Source organism: Mauremys mutica, chromosome 4 (assembly GCF_020497125.1).
Source record: "Mauremys mutica isolate MM-2020 ecotype Southern chromosome 4, ASM2049712v1, whole genome shotgun sequence".
NCBI classification, from domain to species: domain Eukaryota; kingdom Metazoa; phylum Chordata; order Testudines; family Geoemydidae; genus Mauremys; species Mauremys mutica.
The window spans coordinates 75276634-75298696 of record NC_059075.1 but is presented as its reverse complement, the minus strand read 5'-3'; the positions used below and the strand labels follow the sequence as shown (position 1 = coordinate 75298696).

Sequence of the window (22063 nt, the reverse complement as noted above, 5' to 3'; positions counted from 1 at the left end):
CACTTCTGCAAATTATGGGAAGAGAGGTGACAGCCATCAGTTCCTGAGCATACTCATTCCTTTGGGCAGCCAACGCCTTGCTCTTCTACTTCGGGCAGTGTTTGTAATGAGCCTCCTAGTAAGGCCATCTGGACAAGTCATCAGCATTTCCATGCTGGTGCCCAGACCTGTCTGTGACTATGGAAATCACAGAGCTGCAGTTTTTCCAACCACTTGGCAAGTAGCCCCTCAGGATTCCTGAAACTAAAGAGCCGTTGCAGGGATGCATGGTCTGTCCTGACCACAAACTTTCTGCCATACAAATAGTAGTGAAAATATTCTATAAATTTAACCAGTGCCAGGAGTTATTTTCTGGTGGGGCAAAAATTTCTCTCTGGAGAATTTAGACTATTGCTGCAATAAACCACCACCCTCTCAAGTCCCTTGTGCTCTTGGGTCAATACTGCCCCCAAACCGTAAGCACTAACACCTGTGTCCAATATGAAAGGGGTTTTGAAACATGGGTAGGCTAAGACAGGAGCAGTCACAAAAGCCTTTTCAACTCTGAAAATGCTAAATCGCACACTGCTGACCACTGAAATGGTTCGCCTCTCTGATTCAACTTAGGCAGTGGTTTTGTAATATTCGCAAAGCCACAAATAAACCTTCCATAACAGGAATAGAAACCTACACAACTGCGCATGTCTGCGAGTGTCTGGGGGCCAGGCTAATTCTGTACAGCCTTGATTTTCTTTTTGGCACTGGAAATTCTCCCCTCATCGACTGTGTGCCTAAGAAGGTAAGTTACCTCTTTTTGACACAGCTCACATTTCAGTTTCATCTTGGGAGCCTTAAGCTTATGGCAGACCATTTGTAAATGTATTAGTTCATGTTCATCAGGTATTAGCATGCACCAGGATATCATATTAGTATAGCAAATACACTTAGAGTGGTGTGTCATTCCATGCTCTTTCCATTAACCTCTCAAATGTGTCTGATACACAGGCCAAAAGCCATCCCTTTAAATTGCCACAGGCCTTGCCCTGCTGTGAAAGCATTCTTTTCTCTGTCCTTTGGATCTTCTTCCACTTGCCAATACCCACTTCTAAGATCCAGTAAGGAAAGCCAGACTGAACCTGATACAGCATCCAGCATACCATCTACTCATGGTAATGGATATGTGATTTCATTTCGTTTTCTATAGTACACATTGAATCTGATACTGCCATCTTTTCTTCTTAACCAGAACTATAGGTGAAGCCAAGGACTGGTTGAAGGCTCAATTATGTTTTACTGATTTGTTTCCACAATGGCCTGTAAAGCCACTTCCCTCTTTGCTACTGGTAAATGGTGAGGTGGCTGTTTAATGGGTTAGTTTTCCCCAACATCAATCAGGTGCTGGATCAGTGCAGTGCAACCTACATCTTTGTTAGTTTGGAAGAACAACTCCTGATACCAACCAGAAATCTTTTAGACTGTTCAACTGCTCCTCATTTAAATATACAACACTACATTGGAACAAGTCCAGTAGAAACTCTGGGAGCTCACCTTCCCTCCTTCCTCTTGTTGTTTTCTTTTATTCCAGCATGTATTAGATCCACTAGTTTACATTTTGCAATAGTGGTTCCTTTTTTTTTGTTTTTTAAACTATTTGCTGCTTATCAGAAACATTAAGCAAATGATCAAGAATCTGTTTCTGATTCAGATCCACAAGAACGTTAGCAGGTATAAACTCCCCTCCTGAGATCCTGGATCTCAAAGCAGATTTATGTAGTTGATGTTATCATTTCTGCGCCTGGAGACAGGACAACTTGTTTACTGAAAACCAATTGCCTATAAACCATGTGCTTCACCTGGGCTGCATCTTCAAAGGGAATTTCCACAGACTTAATTAGTAGCACATCTTTTCTGGCATTTATTGCACAGTTATTAGCCATAATGAAACCCAAACCAACATTAGCTCATCCACTGTCTTGGCTATCCAGACTTCTTGCCTGAATTCCAGAGGTTCAATATACAATTTTGCACCAATGTCTTTGCTCCAGTCACTGTATCCATTTGAGACTAATTACGTGGCTCAGTTTTGGATTCCCTATCCTTTGTGACTGGTATAATAACTATTATGTTTGAGCCAGTGTCCACTATTACTATTCAATTCACAGATCCTATCACACATTCAATAGGCAAACTCCCATTGTTGTTGTTTAACAGCCCAGATCTAAACCAAAACTATGGGTTAGATATGGGTTAGAATGGGGCTAATCCTTGTATCTCCAAGCTTTGCCCACTCAGTTTGGATGCCTCCCCATTCCTGAGCTGGGAGAGGGGCTTTCACTAGACATTTGTGATGCTCTGTCCTGGCCTGCGTTATATTTATAACAATCCTTTATGTGGCCAGTTTTTTCACACTACCAGCATTTAACTGAACTGCTTCCCTTCATTTTTTCATTATTGTCAATTTCCCTTGTTTTACAAACCAAATTGATCATTTTTCTAATAATACAAAAATGTAATAAACCAGATTAGAATACCCTTTTCCATCATACATATTAGACACAGAGCTGTACTTACAGGGCTCATGGCAACCAGCTTCTATCTTCCTCACTAGCAGCTGTTTCTTCCTTTGGTGAGCAGCTGCAAGAAAAGATTCAAGTTCTGTGACAAATTCCGAAGTCTTTCCGAGTGTCTTTGGCCCCCTTTGGTTGATCTGCAAATGCAGGTCCCATTAAGCATCTATAAACTGGTCCATTGCAAATTTATCCTGGAAAGCCTGTCCTCAATGGTAAGTGGATATGCCAGGAACACAAGTCTCCTTAGGCCTGCTGCTATTTCAGATGTGGTGTCGTCTTCTCTCTCCTTCTAGCTCTTAGCTGTGCCCTGGCCAGCTCGGATTGGATTGTCTCCAAATCAAATATCAAGGGCTTGTACCAGGTCTGGATAACTCAGTGTCTTTTCTGGGGCTAAGTTCTTCAGCACCGTCGGAGCTGGATCACCCTAGCTGGCCACTAGAAACCTTACTTTTTGTTCATCTGCCCAGCCATTTATTTGATTTATGGCATTAAACTGAGCCAAATAAGCCTCCCAGGGAGTTTTCCCTTCAAAGACAGTGGGGTTTTGCACTACTTGAGCTGAGACAATCTGACCTATCCCCTCTGGGCCTCTGTGGGTTACAAATGAGAGAGAGAAGTGTTGTAAATGTCCTACTTTATCCAAATCCTCTGGCTGGCCCAATTCCTCATCCAGGTGGCTGCTTTCCACTGTGGTCTGTGACCCTTTGATTTCCTTTTGAAGGTGATTTTTCAGTTCCCTATGTCCTTGCTGCAGCTCATGAATGTCTGCAAGTTCAAATTCGGCCAAAGCATTCCTAGTCTCCCCTATTTAATGGAAAACCTTCTGGGACATGGAAGTCAGGTAACTGGTCACCTCATTGATCCATCTTGCCATTCCAGACTGGGAATGTTGCACCTGGGCCTCCTATTGTCCCTAGACATTGTGTAGTTGCTACCCCAAGAATTATTTCATCTCTGCCTGCAGGTCAGTTTTCATTCCCTTCCTGGGAAACCTCCAGATATGACTTTATTTCCTTTTGTGAAGCTTCCAGGTTTTGATTTAGATCTTGATTTAATTCCTTCTGGTTTTGTTTTACTTCCTTTTGTCCATCTATGATTTCTGTGAGCATACTCATCATGTGTGCCATCTCAGGTCATTAGGAATCACTGGCTCACAATTTTTCTCCTAGGAAACCGGATCCCAGCCTTAACAACAGCTTAACCCTTTTGACAGAGCAGTTAGCCAATATTTGGGGTCTTGCGGATTGTGCAGAGGAGCAATTGATGATAGAGCTAGGTATTTTTTTGACGCAATCCTGTTTATTTACAAAGAAGTACATATAAAATCGTTTCCCTGAACTAAATGGGAGTCAAACAGAAGACAATTTCCTTGGTCAATATTCCAAGCCTCTTTTTCTAGCCAGCACTCTACCCAAAAAATTCTCAGCTTCTCTCAGGGTCACACTACAGATGCTTCTCTGGCTCGTCTTGTCTTCCTCATTGCATTTTCTGTTTGCTTTTGAGTGTTTCTGACTGCATCTGCCCACACAGCTCCACAACTGCACCAAAACAATACCCAGTCCTCTGCATTCAGACCCCAGTGAAGCCCCTCTGCCCACATCACAAAAAGTTCTGCCTGCCCCTTCTCACCACTCTCTTTCCAGATCTCTCCATTTCTCTCTTTCTTTGCATCTCTCTCCCTCCATTCCCTTTCCACCTTCATAGTTCTCCTCTCCTTCCCCAAAGCTCTCTATGATGGAAAGAAGAGCCTAGAAAGATCAAGGGCATTAGAACCATTCCTAGCATAGCATCTCTTCTCAATTAACAGTTGAAATATGGATCTCCATTCACTAGAGCAGAAGCAAAAATTGTGAAGTGCAATAAACAATATTTAAGAAAATACAATATTCAAGTATAGCTAAACATCATTTGTTTAAAGATAGATAGTTTTCTTCCTTCAATATGTATACTGCCATCTAAAAGTCTGGAGCAGCTGAAAAGCCAGTGACTGGTATAAATCACCATAGCATTCTCCTTATTTATATGAAATATTTCTGTTCATCTTTATGTAAATATTCTTAAATCACAAAGGTCCTAGTCTTGCTGGGGAACACCTTAGGTTCTTCCTAATTCTGAACTAATGTTCTTTCCTTTCTGAAAATACTTCTCTACAAAGATATTGGCCTTACATTTTCAAAAATGACTTGTGATTTTGGGTGCATTCATTTTTTGAATGCCCAACATGGGACATCTTAGAGACCTGATTTTCAGAGGGTCGGTGTTTGGCATTTTCTGAAAGTCTGGGCCCTTTCGGGTGTCTCAAGTTGGACATCCAAAAATGGAGTCATCCATATTTACTACTCACTTTTGAAAATGTAGGCCATTAATGTCTTTTGCAAAGTTAACTGGTTTAAGATATAGACAGGTCAGGGCACATGAAAACATCAGCTACAATTTAGTACTTTGAATAAGGGTCTGCCAATCAAGAGACCTAGTTTCTTTCCCTGATTCTGCCACAGACTCACAGTTCAGCCCTGGGCAAATCACTTTCCTTCTCCCTCAATTTCTATGAGATGGGATAATAATACCTTCCCATTTTTGCAATGCGCTTAGAGCTCAATGGATGAAAGCCACTATAGAAGTGCAATGTTATTGACAAAATAATAAATGGCTTTAAAGATTTAAATATGTAATTGACAACAGAGCCAGACACTTGGACAACTAAGGGATGTGGCTAGAGATCTCCTTAAGCACTAGAGGTTGGCTGAGAGCCACCAAGACACCTCCTCCCTCTTACAAGGGAAACTCATCAAGGCTTTGCATGCAGGACTTGGAAAGGGAATAAATCTTTTAGATCTGAGGGACTGAAGTCTGCACATTAGCTCCCCTTAAACTCTGAGTGCATTAACTTGGGAGGTTAGAAACCAAAGCCAAAAAATCTCTTTTGATTCACAACTTGTTTTGAGCAGTCAGCCATAAAGCAGCCAGTGAATCACTCCCGCCAGTTAGTCATGCAACCACAGTGAACGTACACTCCAAAAGGAGTACAAAATAAACAGCCTGCAGCCCCAGATAGCACAAATGAGCTCTGTGTGTGTTATCTGGCATCAATATATATTGTTAATGGGACTCCTACATCAAACCCTTAGTAAAAGACACATTTGTTAAGCATCCCCAAGTCTCTCTCCCCATCAGCTTCTTCATCTGTTTTGCAGCGTGTTGCTTTCAAAACAATTCAGACTAATAAACGTTTAAGACTGTTTTCCTCCTCCTTCTGCTGCTGGTAAAACCTTTGCAGAAAGAGGTGGATAAAGCAGAGTTCATTCCAATCAGCACAGGACAACTTGAAAATAAACAGCCCTAGTGCGAAAGGAAACCTTCCTGCCTAGAAAAGAAAGAGACAAATAAAGGGGAGGTTGACACATCAGTGTTATAAACAGCTTGGTTCAGGAATCCTATAAAACTCTCAAGCCAGATCTACCGGCCAAGCCAAGAGAAGCAAAACGGTTTGGAAACAGACTCAACTAAATCATCTTGCGAAGACCCAGGAACACGCACGAGCCATACCTTCTACTCCTCCGCTGCTCGCTTAGCTCACTGAGGAAATCCTACAGGTTTTTGTGCGCAGACGGGGGAGACTCCGCTACCTCCAGTGCCCGCTTAAACCTAAGTTTAGCCAAACTTCTTGGCGCGCGCACGCTCCCTCCCCTCCCTGGGAGGGTGCTGCTGGAGCCTTTGAATGGCAGATCTGGTGGCCCTATTGTAAAAAAGAGAAGGCAATTGCCAAAGCAGCGTCAGCTGCACCTCGGGGAGCCCTAAGACGCGAACCTGGCACAGAAAGCCGGCGTTATAAAACATGGGAAGAGGCCGCTTCTCAAAGGCGCCAGCTGCGCGCAGAGGCGAGCCCACGGGCCGGCTGCTCGCTAGCGCTACACCTTCTGCCCGCTGCGCTCCCTTCCTTTCTGCCTCCTCTCCCCAGCCTGTTTCCCTTCCTCTGGGGTTGTCTCATTTCAGTGTTCGCCTCTTTCTCGTCTTCCTTCCTGTTCTTCGGGCCCGACGCTTCTGTTCCCTTCCTGGCTTTTCGCGGGGTCGTCTCATTTCCCCCCCTCTTCTGGCGTTGCTTGTGTTTCATGCTGGGTTTCTTTCTGTCCGTTTCCTCCGTGCTAGGCTGGCTTTTCCCGCACCCCCCTTGCTTTTCTTCTCGCCTTTCCTTCCTTCAGCTCGCTCTCCGATGTAGTCTTTAATGCCACTCCAGTTATGTATCTCCAAAACATATTTACTCCTCCACCCCCCCCTTACTCTTTACCACTGAAGAGAGTCTGTAGATACCCGGAGTCTCTCTCAACCCTTTTATCTGGATGTGAGGACCCTTGTCAGGAGCTGAGCCAAGTTCACAGCTTCGGAGGGGAGTGAAAGTTCAGGACCTGTAAAACCTGCCCCATTCAGCCCCGGCCTAGAGAAAGTCTGACTCTCTCCTGGGATCCACTTCGGCTCTGATCCCTATCAGTCACATCTGGAACCTGAGCTCCCCTCTGATCCCGATCCATCACATCTGGCTTCAGGGCAGTACGGCGGTGCAGGAAGGGGCTTTAGATGAGGGGAGATGGAGCGGGGAACTAGATGGAGGCAGGATATGTGTGTGTAATCCCCTCGTCAGACAGTGCCAGACGCTGCCCTGGTGACACAGCCGTAGTGGGTCCCTCCCTTTGTGTGTCCCCCTCTACGACTTTCAATCTATTATTGCTTGGGGGGGGGGGCAGATTAAAGGAAGAAAAATTGGCTCTGAAACAAACTTCTCTCTGCTTCTCCGGCTGCCTTTGGCGGACGCAACAGGCGGGTCCACTGGAGGATGGAGCCCAGAGCATCACATTTAAAAAAATCATTGTGTTGTTAACGGATAGTTTATTTACATGTACAATTGCCCGTTTCCCCAATGGGAGAGGTAGATGGCTGTTCTACCCCTACCCCCCCCCCCGATGGTCAGAATCACACTGAAGCAGGGGGGATATTAACTACGGAGGGGGCTGCACTGCTTTGTCCCCCCCCCCCGCGGCCCCTCTTCAAACTCTTTCTCAGCTCTGATCCCTGTCCACCATGTGCAACAAGTCACCTCACATCCATCCCCCTTCCCAGGTAGCAGCGAATCTAACCGACTCGTAGTCCCACTGGTGTCTAAAATGCTTCATGAAGAGAGGGGTGAAAGAGGAGGAGGGGAGGGAGTTTATGATCAGGGTTAGGGAAGTATAAATGATACATTCCCCAGCGAAGGGTGACCACAGGTCCCCCAGGGGAGAGGCAAGAACACCCAGTACCGAGTCATGCCCCAGTCTCTGTACCCCCCAGGCCCAGCGTGTTGCTTCGGTTCCTCGCCTCCAGATCGCTCAGAGCAACCCGCATCTCCCTTGTACCTTTTACTTTCACTGAATTGGGACACGCCCTGGGGTCTCTCTAAGGCACCAGAAGCGCTCTCTCTCTCTCTCGCTCTCTCTCACTCACACACACACACACCAAGGAGGGGGGAGTGGGGGCATTTGAACACATTGCGAATGGAGACTTCAGGGAATTCAGCGTAGGGGATTCTCCCGCACCTGGATGGGGATCGCAAGCAACAACTAAACAAACAAAAATGTCTCTCGGTGGTCCCACGCAGCAAAGATGCTGCCAGCAGCCTCCCAGCCCCTCTGAACGCAAAGGAGGGGAAGGGACATTGCAGAGAGAAGGGGAAGCTTCTCAGGATGTCCCTTCTTCAACTTCCTGGCACCCGGGGATCTGCCGAGCCCGGCAGAGAGAACCCGAAAAGAAAGGCAGCCTTATTGACGGGAAATCATCAGACATCTTGTAAACAGCGAGATACACCAACAGGAGCCTTCTCGCCCACCTCCTCTCCTTAGCTAGCACTGTGGCGGCGCCTCCAGCCACACGCAATACGCAGGACGCGCCTCGGGTATATTCTCTAGTGGGGTCCTTATATTTCCACCCCTACATTAAAATGTCCACTTCGAAAATGTGGCGACTCTTTCCCCTTTAAGTGTGACCCACAGGGCCCTAATCCATCTCCTCTCCTCCACATGTTGATGCAGGCAGATGTGTAAGAGCTGATATTTCCCTCAATAAAACTGCTTCACACGTAGAGAGCAAATGGCAGGAGAATTCCACTATAACATGTCACCTCTGTGAGCTTGGAGCGCGCAGAGAAGGGGAGATTGGCTGCCCAGATCACCTTCAAGACAGGGAACTATGCGCCTGATCCAAAGTCCATTACAGTCAATGGGAGCTTTCCATTGACTTCAGTGAGCTTTGGAGCAGGCCCCAAATATGTTTTAAGTCTTTAACGTCAGCTAATGGCTCGTTCTGGAGCAAGGTTGTTTCTCGTATTCGTACATTTTAAAACGCTTGAAAATTCCTAGACGCTATTTTGCAAACATGTAAACATAAAAATAAAGAAAGTGCATTAGAAATATATCAGAAATATAACAGGGTGGAGAGATCCTTTAATTCATGTGGCAATTTCTTTCTACTCTTATTGATAAAACCTTATAGATTGCATTTGATATTTGCACAGAAATAAAATAGATCGTTATTATTTGCATAACTTTGTACTTAAAGATTTTCCTCTGCCAAGAACAACAGTTTGCATTCACCAACCCGCTAAGCAAACATCCCAATGCATATTTCTCTTTCATTCTCCTAAAGGATTTCCACCCCCCCAAAAAAAACGTATTTCAAAAGACAGCAATATTTTTTTTCCAAGAACTGTAATTTACATCACCTCTATGGAAAAGAAATGGCAATTCAGATTACTTTACTGCATAAACCACTTGATGTTTTCCCCCACCTCTAAACCAAGAGGTGCTTTTTTCCTGGTTCCAGTTTAGGGCATAATCCATAACTGGTAGTTTGACTTCTGTGAAAAAGGGAAAGCAGTGCTGCTGCATTCAGGAGATAGAGACGCCTTCAGTGTGCGTACAGCATGCAGATTCTATTAGTAATATCCAAAGTCTATTGTACAAACATCAGACCGAAGTTCTCTGACTCTAGACTCCGAAATCTGTTTCCACGACCTGTGTTGGTGCATGCCCGGTCTGAGTCACTCTCTTTTGATTTCAGTGAAAACAAATACAATTTGGAAATTAAACGTTATAAGTGATTCGACCATTTCCTTTGCTTTTGCAAAAATTGCAGATCGGAATAGTGAAGATGTTGTGCCCGCAACGCAAAATGGAAAGACTCGTGAGCATCACTAAGCAAACTAAAACCTTTCATTCGCCTCGGTGACCCCACAATCTAAATTCGCCATAAATGAATTGGAAGCATTTCTGTTGTCGCTTCGTTATTACACTTGATTATACCTTCCCTTATGCTATATTTATAGCTACTAGCCAGTAGATAGTAGCGTAGGGCAGCCAAAAACTTTTTATAGCCTCGAAACAACGTGTTTATTAAAACAATATATCCCTAAAACCCCTCTCCATCAGGGGATCTTTGCTGTTTGTTCCGTAGCTCTAGGTTTGTGCATTACATTCCAGCCAAGGACCTAACAGTGTTTAAAGTGAGACACCAGCACTGAGTCCCACAGTCACTTTTATTCCCATTCTTTAGATGCTGATGATCAGAAAAACGCAGAGGGCCGAGCTAAGGGGTTTGGTGTGTTTTGGATGCAGGTGGAGGAGGGCGGCGGGGGACAGCATTTTTAGAAGTCATCAGAAGCTGGCCAAACCCAAGGGAAATCAACAAGGCTAAGCCAGTTTAAATTAACAAAGGGAAACAAATATCAGAGGGGTAGCCCTGTTAGTCTGGATCTGTAAAAGCAACGAAGAGTTCTGTGGCACCTTCTAGATTAATAAACGTACTGGAGTATGAGCACTTCGTCGGATGCATGCAAAGGGAAACAGCTACTCAGAAAGAGGAGGAGGTATGGGCTGATCCTGTCGGTAAGATTGGCACCAGTGGTCCTCCCTTACTAGCCCAAGTCCTGCCATCCGGCTGGGGTAGAATCAGGTTTTTATCTCGCCCTACTTTTCTAGTGAAGACAAGGCCTGGGGAAAGGAAGACTACTGCACTCCGGATCGGGCCCCCTCCTATGTTCATTCTTTGCACGTCCAAAACCCCATGGCCTCATTGGGAATTTGGGGGCTGGGGGCAGGATCGGACCTTATTGTTCAGATTCGGGATACACTACGCGACAGCGGAGGCCCCAAAGGATCGGCTGAGCGAGGGTCCTTAGCAGGGCAAAGTGGAGTGGTTAGAAAGGACAGCGCCACGAGATAAAGGGGCCAAGGAAAAGGCTCAGCTGGGAATTTTATAGAGGGACTAAACCCAGTGCAACAAATCCACGCAGGCCCCGCCAGAGAGACTTGCTCTGCCCTCCGAAACTGATCTCCCTCCAGCTTACCAGGGAGATACAGTCCGGATCACTCAGCGGGGCGGTAAACGGAGAGAAAAATAACAAGCAAATAAAACTGCATTGTTCTTGGTTTGCAGAGCCCATTAGCGCTAAACCTTCAACTCTCCACACTTGTTGGTCACGCCCAGCTCAGCGAAGAAAGGCCGCGTGGGGCCAGCATGAAGCGGGCGATTTAGTGAGCCGGAATGCCTTATTACAGCCAGTTGACAACCCAAATGAAGGCTTCTCGCAGCCCCAGCTCTACACTGAAGCCCTCAGCCAGACCTGGGATCGGCTGCGGCCCACACCAGGGGCGCTGGAACAATTTGTAGAGTGGGGGTGCTGAGAGCCATTGAACCAAACTGTAAACCCTGCATACAATGGAAACCACTTCAAGCCAGGGGGTGCTGCAGCCCCCCTAGCTCCAGCATCTCTGGCCCACACCGTTCGGAGCAGCTCTGGCCCAGGTCCCGGCACACCATCCTTCTGTGGCAGCGGCGCCCAGAGCCTCGGCACTGCAGGATCAGCTCCGACGGACCCAGGATGGGGGTTGTTATGATGCTTGAGAAGGGGTCCCTGCTATTGTTCTCGTAGATACTGGGACTCCCTTTGGCATAAGTCTCTTTCCACAAGTGTGTTTCATCCTCAGCCGAACGTGACCCCTCACCGGCGCCAGAGTCCGCGTCTTCCCCAGACCAGGGCAAATTAGGAGTAACTCCGGCGAGGCCAATAGGGCAAGGCCAGTCCAATACTGATGCCCTGGAGGGGAGAGTCAGGGCCAGTCAGCAGAGATAGTGTCACGGTTTGGGATTAGGTTTGCCACCGAACTAGCTAACACAGAGCTAGAAACAGTTGCCCCAAAGGACGGGATTGTCAGTCGCCTGTTATGCTCAACTATGTCTCTCTACCCGCCGGAGATATATGCCCGTATTCACAGGGAGCTGAACTCAGCCTAGAGTGACTGGACTCCGAAAGCCCGAGATTAGTACAACCCTCACTGGGGTTTGGCAAAACTGCAACCCTGGTTAACCAGAAATACAAGAGAGCGATTATTCATTATTGCAATTATGCTAATTTCCAATGTATACAAATCGTTCCAGGGTACAGCGGCAGGCGTGCGAGTGTCGACTCAATATAGTGGTGGGAGAATTGCTGAAAACAACACAACGCGCTCTCTCTGGGAAGCTCGCCCTGGCCTGGGCTCCTGAGCAGGAGGCCCAGCTGATTTTCGCTTCTCTCCCACCCCCTCCTCTTCGCTGCTTGTGAAGCAGGAATTCTATCTCTGGGCTGGGGTAACCCGCAAAGGAAGGGTTAACCCCCCCTTTTACATTCCAGATACAGAACCACATAAACTCACACGGTTCTGAAATTTTCATTTAATTTTAGAAAAGAAGAAATTCCATCTGTCTGGCATGCCTCTCTTCTCTCTATGCAGCAATCCGTCCAAATCTTACAGTGGATACTTACTATTAACCAGACACTATTTTAATCATTAGCCATTACTATTATTAATTCGCCTCACAGATCCACGTGGCTTTTATTACATTGCCCTATATTCTAAGCCACATCACACCAGACTTTTAAAACTGTTAGGGGTTCTATGGTACCACTAGTCAATTGGGATTTCTGCTTAATGATAAACACAAACAAACAAATAAACGCCTAAATATGCAATCGATAGGAATACAGAATCCTGGTGGCATTAATGTGGGTGATACATTCATTTGGTTCTATACGGCCTGGTAATGTCATCAGATGTTAAGCTGTTGCCCTGGATTTTTCAACCTAAAAAAAAGAAATCCAGTTAGCAGAGAGTTTTCAGAGAAATCAGGCGCCTCTGAGGAATGGCCTCAAATACTATTTATTCACTAATTAATTAGTAATGACTTATGCAGCGCCATCCCCGTCCATTGCCCCAGAACACACGCAGATAGATCCTCTCTGTCCCCAAAAGTTTACAATCTATGTTAAAGGCCCAGCGAATTATTTAGTGGAGTCCAATATAATGAAAGTCGTTATTTAAAACATATCGATGGCACATGTTTGGGGAGTATAAGGAGAGACGCTTCCCTCCCTCCCCCTCTCCTGCCCAAGCGCCTTCTGATTTATCATCTTGAAATTCGCAGGGAGGTGTATTGGGAAATGAGTGGCTGAAAGGTTCAGGGTAATGACATATAATGTTCCAGGTGAGCATGTGGCTATTACAACTCTGTATCAGGTAACTCGGAGCGCTCTGCATCGTGCGCATTAAAATTCATACGCGCTGTAACTCACTGCACCGGCCTCTGACACCGCGCATTCCCTCCTGGGGTTCCATTCGTGGTGCCCGGAGTTACAGAACGGCGCAATGAAATTTCAAAGCGTTGGGGTGTGGGGGATTTGGAAACAGCACATCGAACGGGGAAAGCTGTATCTGTATTTCTTTTTCAGACTCTTGCAACCCCCCTTATGCACTAAATCTTTCTTTCTGCCCATGAAGTGCCCCAGGGCCAGACGCTGATCTCAGTTACACCGCTGCAGGTCTGGAGTAGCTCCACTGACCAGTGTAAAGAAGAATAGACATAGTCCCCATTGTGTCTATTCCACATGGACACAAGGGATTTGCCCGGCACTGTTTCTTTCTGACAATTCAGCCACGATGTTATGGGCGGGGGGGAGAAGAGAACTCGTGCTGCAAGCCCCATAGCAGACAAAATCCTTGCAACTCACTGCCCATTTCCCTGCAGCATTTCTGGGGGAATTCTCCGCTTTCAAGGCTCTGATATCTGTATTTTCTGTGTCATCAAAGGCCCCCGAAGGAAAATGTTTGGGTGTGAAGTCTTGGGCGCTGGTAGTTTAATTTCAGTTCTCGGGGAAATGAATCTAAATCGCTCTGGTTTCTTCTGCGCAGGGTCGTTTCTGGGAAGGAAGGTCCCACATTCCTCCCATCCAGAATGGTGTCTGTGGGAAAGGTAGGGACTGGAACTCGCAAAAGCCCGGACCTTGGCAGGTGGGGAGTGGGGCTTCTTCGGAGCATTATAAGGGGATGTTTTCTTTTTTCACGGCGATTACATGTTGTGCTGTCTGCCTTTTTCATTCTAGCCGGGGGTAGCAGCCTGTGGATCACAGCTCCCTTGCCTAGCAGCCTTTCTCCCTGTACTACGCGCGTTGTCTGCGCCATTTGCGGGTGCACAGCGCACAGATTTGCCCTGCACTTCACCAAAGGTGGGGAACTCCTTTGCAAAAGGCAAGGAGCTTTCAAATTGCTGGGACAAGGGAGACCTTTCCCCTTTCCTCGTTGGACTTTAGGAACCTCTGGTTCGATCTGTGTCTCTGGAGTTAGCTGTCATTCGGGGAAATAAATGAAGCTAACGGGGCTGGGTACAGTGCAGCTGAAGATTGGGCGTACACATATTTCAAAGCATCTTTCTCCGCTGCACCCCTTTGCGAGGGGCTGCCCAGGCCGGCTCCTTGCAGCACGAATGATGGATGGCTTGTTAATGTAACCCCGGGCCCCGTCCCTTCCAGCTTTTCCTATAGTCAGCAAACACTCCAAGCCTTCAGGAGATGCTTAGGGGGTGGGGTGGCGGGGGTGGGGGGAAGGTGCCTTTGACTTGTTTCAAGTCTGGAAAGGAGGAAGGGAGGCGTATGGAGAGAAAGTAAATAGTAAAATAAAAGCAACTGGAGTAGCTCAGACATAATCCAAACCAGGGTTCAAAGAAAATGGAACTAAAGAAGGACGGATGGGAAGTAACCCCAGCACACCACTGCTGCACTGTGGAAAAGCAGGAGCTGCAGAAGACTTAACTTTCCCTTGCACTTCTGATCTCCCCTTTGTAATACTTCTCCGTTGCTCACGTTGACTGGCATCGCTAGTGCTTTGCTTTCTCTTTATTCCTCTAGTTTGTTCCCGGTCTAGGGCTGCTTTGGGTAACTTTTGATTGATGGGACAGTGGAAAAAAAGAACTCTCACTGAGACCCGGTTTTGAAATAGCAGTGATTTCAGACTGCAGTGAAATCAGACTGCAGGAGTTAATTAACTAGCATTTGTGTAGAAACAGGGAAGATAGTGAGACAGATAGATTTTTATTTTCACTTTCCCTTAACCGGAAGAAGAGGATTTTTTTAACCTCCAAGTATAACGAAAACGCCTAAATACACGTTAGCCTGTCATTTTAAGTACATCCCCTGAAAGATAGTGAGAATAAATTCGGTTTAATTCTATTTAGTTTAGCGCCAATTCGAGGAGATGTCTTAATTGCCATTAATGAAATGAAGAGGATGCAAGTGTGTTACCTTTGATGATTCAAACGCAGGGCAGAAATCCACACGGGGAGGAAAGGCGAATACTAAAGATAACCCAGTAATGGAGAGCGCAGATTTCTCTCAGCATTCACATTTAAACAGAAGGCCACGTTAGGGAATATTTTGAGTAGGGATTAACTAAAATTTGTAGGCTTTTTAAAAGAACACAATTACGGATTTTCTTTAATTTGTAATAGCACAATAGCAATCTCTAGGTGTGGATCAGAGCTAGAGAAATTATATATATATATAAATCCATTGAGGCGGGCCGAAAGGAAATAAGCGGCTGTCATAGAAAATACAGGGGTTGGGGGTTTTTTTTGGAACACGGCTGTGCTTGGAAACACAAAGAGGCACTGGCTTTATAATAATAATAGCAACAACAATTAAATTACAATCGAGGGATGCGAGTCTGTACGTGACTTCAGTCATTTCTATGCGAAATAAAAAAAACAGAATAAAACCCATTGTTTCTCCCAAGGGCATGTTGTTGCTTTGTTTCAAAACGCGCATATCGCCCCCGCCCCCAAGACATTACTGGGACAATTTCAGAGCAACCTCGGGAAAATGGGTAGGGGGGAGCTTTTATACATCCCACCCCACTCTTTTCCTGGGAGTACGTGCATCTGTAGGGGCGGGGATGTGGTTGTTTTCTTCCATCCTCTCCCGTGATACGGTCTCTTCTGCACTGGAAGACGGGATCCCGAAGCCGGCAAAGGGCGCACACACAGTGTCAGGGGAACTGCCCGCGTTGGGTTACTGCTCAAAGTGCCTGCTGGAAAGACACCGGTACCAGACCAGCGGGGCTTTAGTCAGAACAGGGACAGCGCACCACGCGGAAGGAGAAGCGGGTTCCAAGCATGTGGCCCTGTCCACCAAAGACGCGCTCGTTTTTCCCTTTTCCTGGCACTTCAGTTTATCTGCGCTCCCCTCTTCCCATTTCCCTTCCCCCCGCCCCAGCCACTTTCAGCAGCAAACATGCCCCTGCCGGAGCCGTGTGCACGGGACTCACCGTAGCAGGAGACCTGCAGGGCTCCGTTGTGGTTGCTGGTCTCCTGCAGCTTGAGGTTGCTCTCCGGGGGAGTTTTGCAGGGGCCTCGCGGCATGTAGAGATGCTGCTGCTGCTGCTGCTGGTATTTGTTAAAGGAGCCTTGTGCCCCAGCAGAGCTGGGAGCCTGCCCGCTGCCATCCAGGGACTGGCATTCCTGCTGGCTATAGCGGCTCCGGCACTTACTGCTGCTGTCACCAAAGCCTTGTCCTTTGCTGGCCAGGAAAGCAGGGCTGAACTTGTCACTTGCTTGAAATGCCCTAAAAGGCGAGGAGCCCTCTGTGCTCTGGGAGGCTGCGTTGTAGTAGGAATCCATGGCAGCCGGATCACAATAAGAAACACAAGTATCAGCATTCATTCCTAAAATTAAAAGGCCCGAGTGTCCTTAATGCGCTTGGAGGGGCACCAGGAGCCTGCCTCTCTCCCTCTCCCTCTCCCGCTCTCTGTCTCACATGCACACTCACAGCTGGGCCAGGGAACTCTAAGAGGATTCAGATGTTCCTGAAAGCTGACCAGATCCCCAAAGCCTCCTCAAGATCTTGCAGAGCGAAAGGGATCTGCCCCCCCTTTCCTCTCTCTCTCGCTCACACTCACTCTCTGTCTCACCCTCCAAGCTATCTAAAGTCCAAAGAGACTCTTCTCAACACTTTCCCCTCTCTCTCACACACAAAAACCGAGACCTCTCCTACAATTAATATGTAGATGATGACAGTGGAGGGGAGGGGGCCAAGGAAGGAGGGGAGCAGCGTGGGGTGTGTGTGTGTGGGGAGGAAGAGATCAGATCTTTTGCATAAAAAAACTTTTTTATGATTAAAAAATAGAAAATCAAACACATGACATTAATGCAATTAGGGGATGAATATGGGGATCTGTGCAGGGCGGAAGAGCAGGGAACAATTTAATGGGTATGACACACTCGATTCGTTCTGGCCCTCTTCACTATTGACTTTGCAACGCAGCTGCAGGGACCTTAGACTTTGTAACCCCCTCGCTCCCCATTAGGTCCTTTATTAAAAGCAATATGGACCCCCCCCAGCCATATCCCTTTAAGACCCTCACCCTTCCCCCCAATTAACCCTTTGGCAGCAGCCCCGCTCCCTCTGGCATCTCCAGGATTGGCAATGACTTTCTGAGACCTTTTCAGTGGTATTTTTCTGCCCCTTGTTAAGGGCTGAAGAGAACCACCCATACCTTGCTTCTAGAGAGGTTAGTAATTAATTAATTATTATTATTACAACCCAGGGAAGATTTTCACATTTTTTTCTCTCTATCAGATGTAAACAATTCTCTGTTGCTGTGATTTTTTATTAAAATCCCTCCGGTAGCAGAGCGGCGTTTTACTCGATAACCTGCCTCCGAGGCGGTGAGACTGGAACCTGGAAGAGGGGCCGGGACTGGAAGAAGCCTTTTCTGGACTGAAAGGTCAATTGCAACCCCAAAGGGGCTTAAAAGCAAACCAGTATCAGCCCCGGTCCCATCAGCCGAACCGGACTCCACTCCTGCTTCCCCAGTTAACTCCTGCTGCCCCTTACACTTCTTTTTTTTTAATCCTGCCTTTCTTCCATCCCTCACATCTGGTTTCTATCGCGCTCTTACCTTGAAGTTCTCAGTAATAAAGATATTACGCAAACTGCATCCACAGCTCTTCAGTCAAAAAGGCCCTTAACCCTTTCCTCGCCGCCTGTAGCCGGACGATCATTCCTGCCTAACGCCGCGAGGGAGATGAGCCCAAACATCGCTAAAGACGGAAGGCCCGGCTCCTGCCCCTAAGGAAGTTAGTGGGCCCAAGGTCCGTGCAACCGGTGGTGCGCTGGGGGGAGGGGGAGAGAGGGAGGAGGGGAGACGAGAATTGACGTTTGTCTCTAAATATACACTCGGGGCTTTTGCAGATGTGTTCTCTCCCCCCCCCCTTTCCCTCCTCCACCCCCCACTTCGGACTAGGGGGGGAACAGACTCACGTTTTTAGATTTAGTTACATAGTCGGAAAAGCAAATTTGCAAAACTCGAATTTAACAGAACGGGCCTAGGGAATAATAACCCTGATTGCAAAGGAATAACCCGAGGGGAGGGGACTGGGGAGTGAAGCGGGTTAGACGCTTCAAGTGGATTGTTGCAGTAGGCAGGGAGATTTTATACTAATAAGCCGCATTGTAAATATCGTTGTCTGACAAAACTCTATATCGCACATTAATAATAAATACATTATGATACAGCAAGGGGGGGCGGGCTGTCCTTTATCCCAACGACACACCGGGGTTTCTAGTGAGGTCCTCGTTAAATAGCCAAGGATGGATTCATTTATTAGATTTCAAAACATTTTCAAGTCTCCCTCGGAGCAAAGCAGCAGCGCTGGGCTTGCTCAAGTTTCTGGTCCAAGAAAGCTTTCAGCGGATTTCCCTTCCCTATTCTCTTTATTACCTGCTTAATTCTTTCCTCATTTTTTCGTCCGTCCCCCCCTTCTCGCTCTCCCTCGCTCTTATGACTTAATAAAAACCAAATCAACTCGATACATTCACGTCTTTCTAAAAAAAAACCCACTTCTGGACGGCCAGTAGGAAATCCTCAGAGAAAACTCAGCCATGTGAGCCTGGGATTCTCCTCTGGGTCTCTTTCTGCAGGGTGAGTATCTCGCCTCGAAGACAACCGCATCTTTTCCAGGTCTGGCTCCAGTTTTATAGCAAGTAGCTGGAGTTCATTGAACTTTTAGACACAGAAATGAAGGCGAATACCTATTCGTGAGTGTCGAATAAAGGGGTTTCTAGCCAGTGGTTTCGAGGGCAGTTCTATTAGCAAAGAATCAGCACCAGCCTCAACCACTTTAATCAAGAAATGCCAGGGTATTTCACAACTCTTGGAATAAAAATGTGCGGCATGGTATTTGGATTTCTCTTCAGCAAAGCTACCATTAAAAAGGAATGAGATTCCCAAGATCCTGAACTACAACAATAAATATACACTGGGAATGATCAAAACGGCATCTCTCGATGGTTGAAACCAAGGTTCTGTCCAGTGAATCTATTCACCACTCGCTACGCCCAGCCCCTAGTTGCATTAAGTTGTAACGAAAATTCAATTAGCTTCCAGTCAGGGATAATCTGCAGCACTGTGAAAAGGTTTCCTATAAAACTCTCTCTCTAATGACCAATTTGTGTCACTGGAAGTGAGAGGTTAACGCAGGAACCGTTACCGAGTTAAAGAGTGTTTGGAAAATTCAATGAAACCTAGCGATTAAAAATAATTGGAGAATTGCTTTTCATATCTATGTTATTTTGTTGTTGTCCAAAGTCCCTTCACAAATCCGAACGATGATTATTTTTGGTTGTAAACGAAGCTATGTAAACAAATAAAAGTAAACACCGAGTCTATAATTATACACCGTCTCTGCTCCAAATTAATATAAGCACACAGCTGATTTCCCCAGACTATCAGGTTTACTGAAGGAGAACAGATTTTCGTTCCTTTATTTAAAAGGAAGAAAAACGTAAAATCTTTTTCGACTTTCCTGCAGTCCTAGAAAGCCAGACTCATGAATATGTTATCAAACGCATTTGATATTTGCAGGAAACGTATTGACCAGGCCATTATCTGACTGAAGCGACCCCACTGTCTGTTGATCAGTATAAAATCGATGCGAAAACCAAAGCTCGCCTTTCTCTGATCAGCCCCAGCCTGCTTTTATAATAAATAAATATAAAAAATCCTGGATAGCTTTCCAGTTCACCTCATGATCACATCAGTTTAATATTGTTTTGAAAATAAGTCCTTGCTGAATAAGGATTAGATATATTGGAACTCCACGTGCCTATGAACAGTTGAGTTTGACCGAGTGCACCAGACCTATTTGCGAAATCAATGGTGTTTCCCAAACCACCAGAGTCCGGGCTACTTTGGGAAATGAAACATGTATACTGAAATTGATAACGCTTATCAGCTCCACACTATCACAGCTGCAACGCAGCCTCTCGCTGGGGAAATAAATAGCGCGTGGCATCCTTGCAAACTTTTAATTTCAAGCAGATAGTCTTTATTGGAATAGAAACAGACGAGTCCATTTAAATGGTAGCGATGCCGTCTTTTGATAGAGGATTATTCAGGCAGTTCAGGCTCCAAAATAAACGTCTATTTCGGTCTAATGGAAAACCCAGGCTCGTGTGGTATCTAATGAAAAATACAGTGGTCGGCAATTAATCTGTAAACATATGCATACGTGTATATGCAGAGACATAGTATATTATTCATACACATTTATATGGTGTTATCTACACAGATTTTAGCATGGCCTTATATATATATATATTTGATTATATGATTATGACCTACTGGACATTTGTATTAATCTCTCGGATTAATTATTCTTAATGATTTAATCTGTCAGATAGAGAACATATTTCTCTGGGCAAACCGCTCACCAATACAGTTTTGAACAAGTGGCTAGATTCAATTTCTATTTTAAAAACCTTAGAGGAGCGGAATCAAGGGGAATGGGAAGGAATGGGATTCCTGGTTAAAATATTATTGTAAGGCTAAATCCGCCACTCTTCCCCATCCAAAACCATCATCATTTTTTTTCAGGCTCTGGTTGCTTCACTTTTTGTACCCCCGCTTTGCTAAAGGACCCCTTTTATTGAGACTGGCTCCAATCCTGAGCTGTGCAGGGGACTAGCTTGGAAGGCTGGGGGACGGCTCCAGCACTCTCCTGCAATCCCTTGTCTGTCTTTCTCCTATTATTCTGTGAGAGGAGGAGATGTTTCCAAGCTGTGACTAAATACCCCCAATTCCGCGAGTGGGCTCCTTTCAAAGCGTGGGGGAGGGGTAGTTTTTCACACCTTCTTCCTCTCTGTTTTTTGGCAGAGACCTGCTCTTGGAAACTATCGCGAATTTGTTTTCTCATAGGCTTTGCCCCAGACTACCAAACTGCGAGCGCCTTTTTGTACCTGAGTTGAGGGAACTTATTTCTAACGCTATTGCTGGTGCTGCGGGTGGTGGTGAGATACATTCGGTGCTAATGTCCAAAATTTTTTGCAGCGGAATTACTGTTGCATCTTTATTTCAGGAGCTCCCGGGTTACTTGGCATAGCACAGCGCTCTTGGTCCTTCAGTGTGTAATGCTTTTTACCTTTTATTTTTGTCTCCCACTAAACTAACACAGTCCATGCTGGGTACTGGCGGGAGAAGCTCATTTCATTGCCTTCCTCTGCCCTGGTGGTTTTTCTCGGAGATCTTTTTTTTTTTTTGAAAGCACATTTCTTGGGTGACGAAAGGCCACTCTGAGGAAATGGGACCTGATCCAACTCCGTCACTGAAGTCAGCAGGAATCTTCAATTGACTTTGAATCAGGCTCCTGGTTCATTATTGGCCAAATCCTTTCCTGGTATTATTCAACATCAACCCAAATAGTTGGCACCAAGGCTGAATTTGGCTCATTTTTTTCTTGCATCAAGTCACCACGCGCCTGTAAAGTCCCATGTGGATTTAGCGATATATCCAGCTGCATCTCTCGCTATTCTGACTTCTTAATTGTCCCTCGATTATAGCTAATTTAGAGGGAACATTCTGAACTGCTTGCTAAATTCCCACAGAACATGGGCTTCCACTTAAGCACAGGTTATATAATAGTTGTTTTTAATCTTTCACGTTAGGACTCAGAGAAAACCAGAGAAACCGGAGCGGTCCCTCTCTCCTCCCAGTCCCCCCACCCCCGCAGGATACGGAGCCGCTGTATCCCACCCTCACTCTCCACTTCCCCACGCTCAGAATGCAAGGGCTGTCCCTGGGGGGTTCAGAGACGTTCTTTCCTCAGCGGGGAAAATCTCACCCTGG

General features: G+C 46.1%; 1 protein-coding gene across 1 annotated transcript in view; it reads right to left on the bottom strand.

Moving 5' to 3' along the window:
- The window catches only part of ALX4 (ALX homeobox 4), a 68283-nt gene extending 50336 nt beyond the window's left edge, over window positions 1–17947 (bottom strand). Inside the window, exons 1-2 of the mRNA XM_045012880.1 lie at window positions 17840–17947; window positions 16208–16603 (exon numbers count right to left, since the gene is read on the bottom strand). Of these exons, the coding sequence (XP_044868815.1) occupies window positions 16208–16601 (394 nt within the window). The 5' untranslated portion in view covers window positions 16602–16603; window positions 17840–17947. The remainder of the gene's footprint in view (window positions 1–16207; window positions 16604–17839) is intronic.
- Window positions 17948–22063: the final 4116 nt, after the last annotated feature.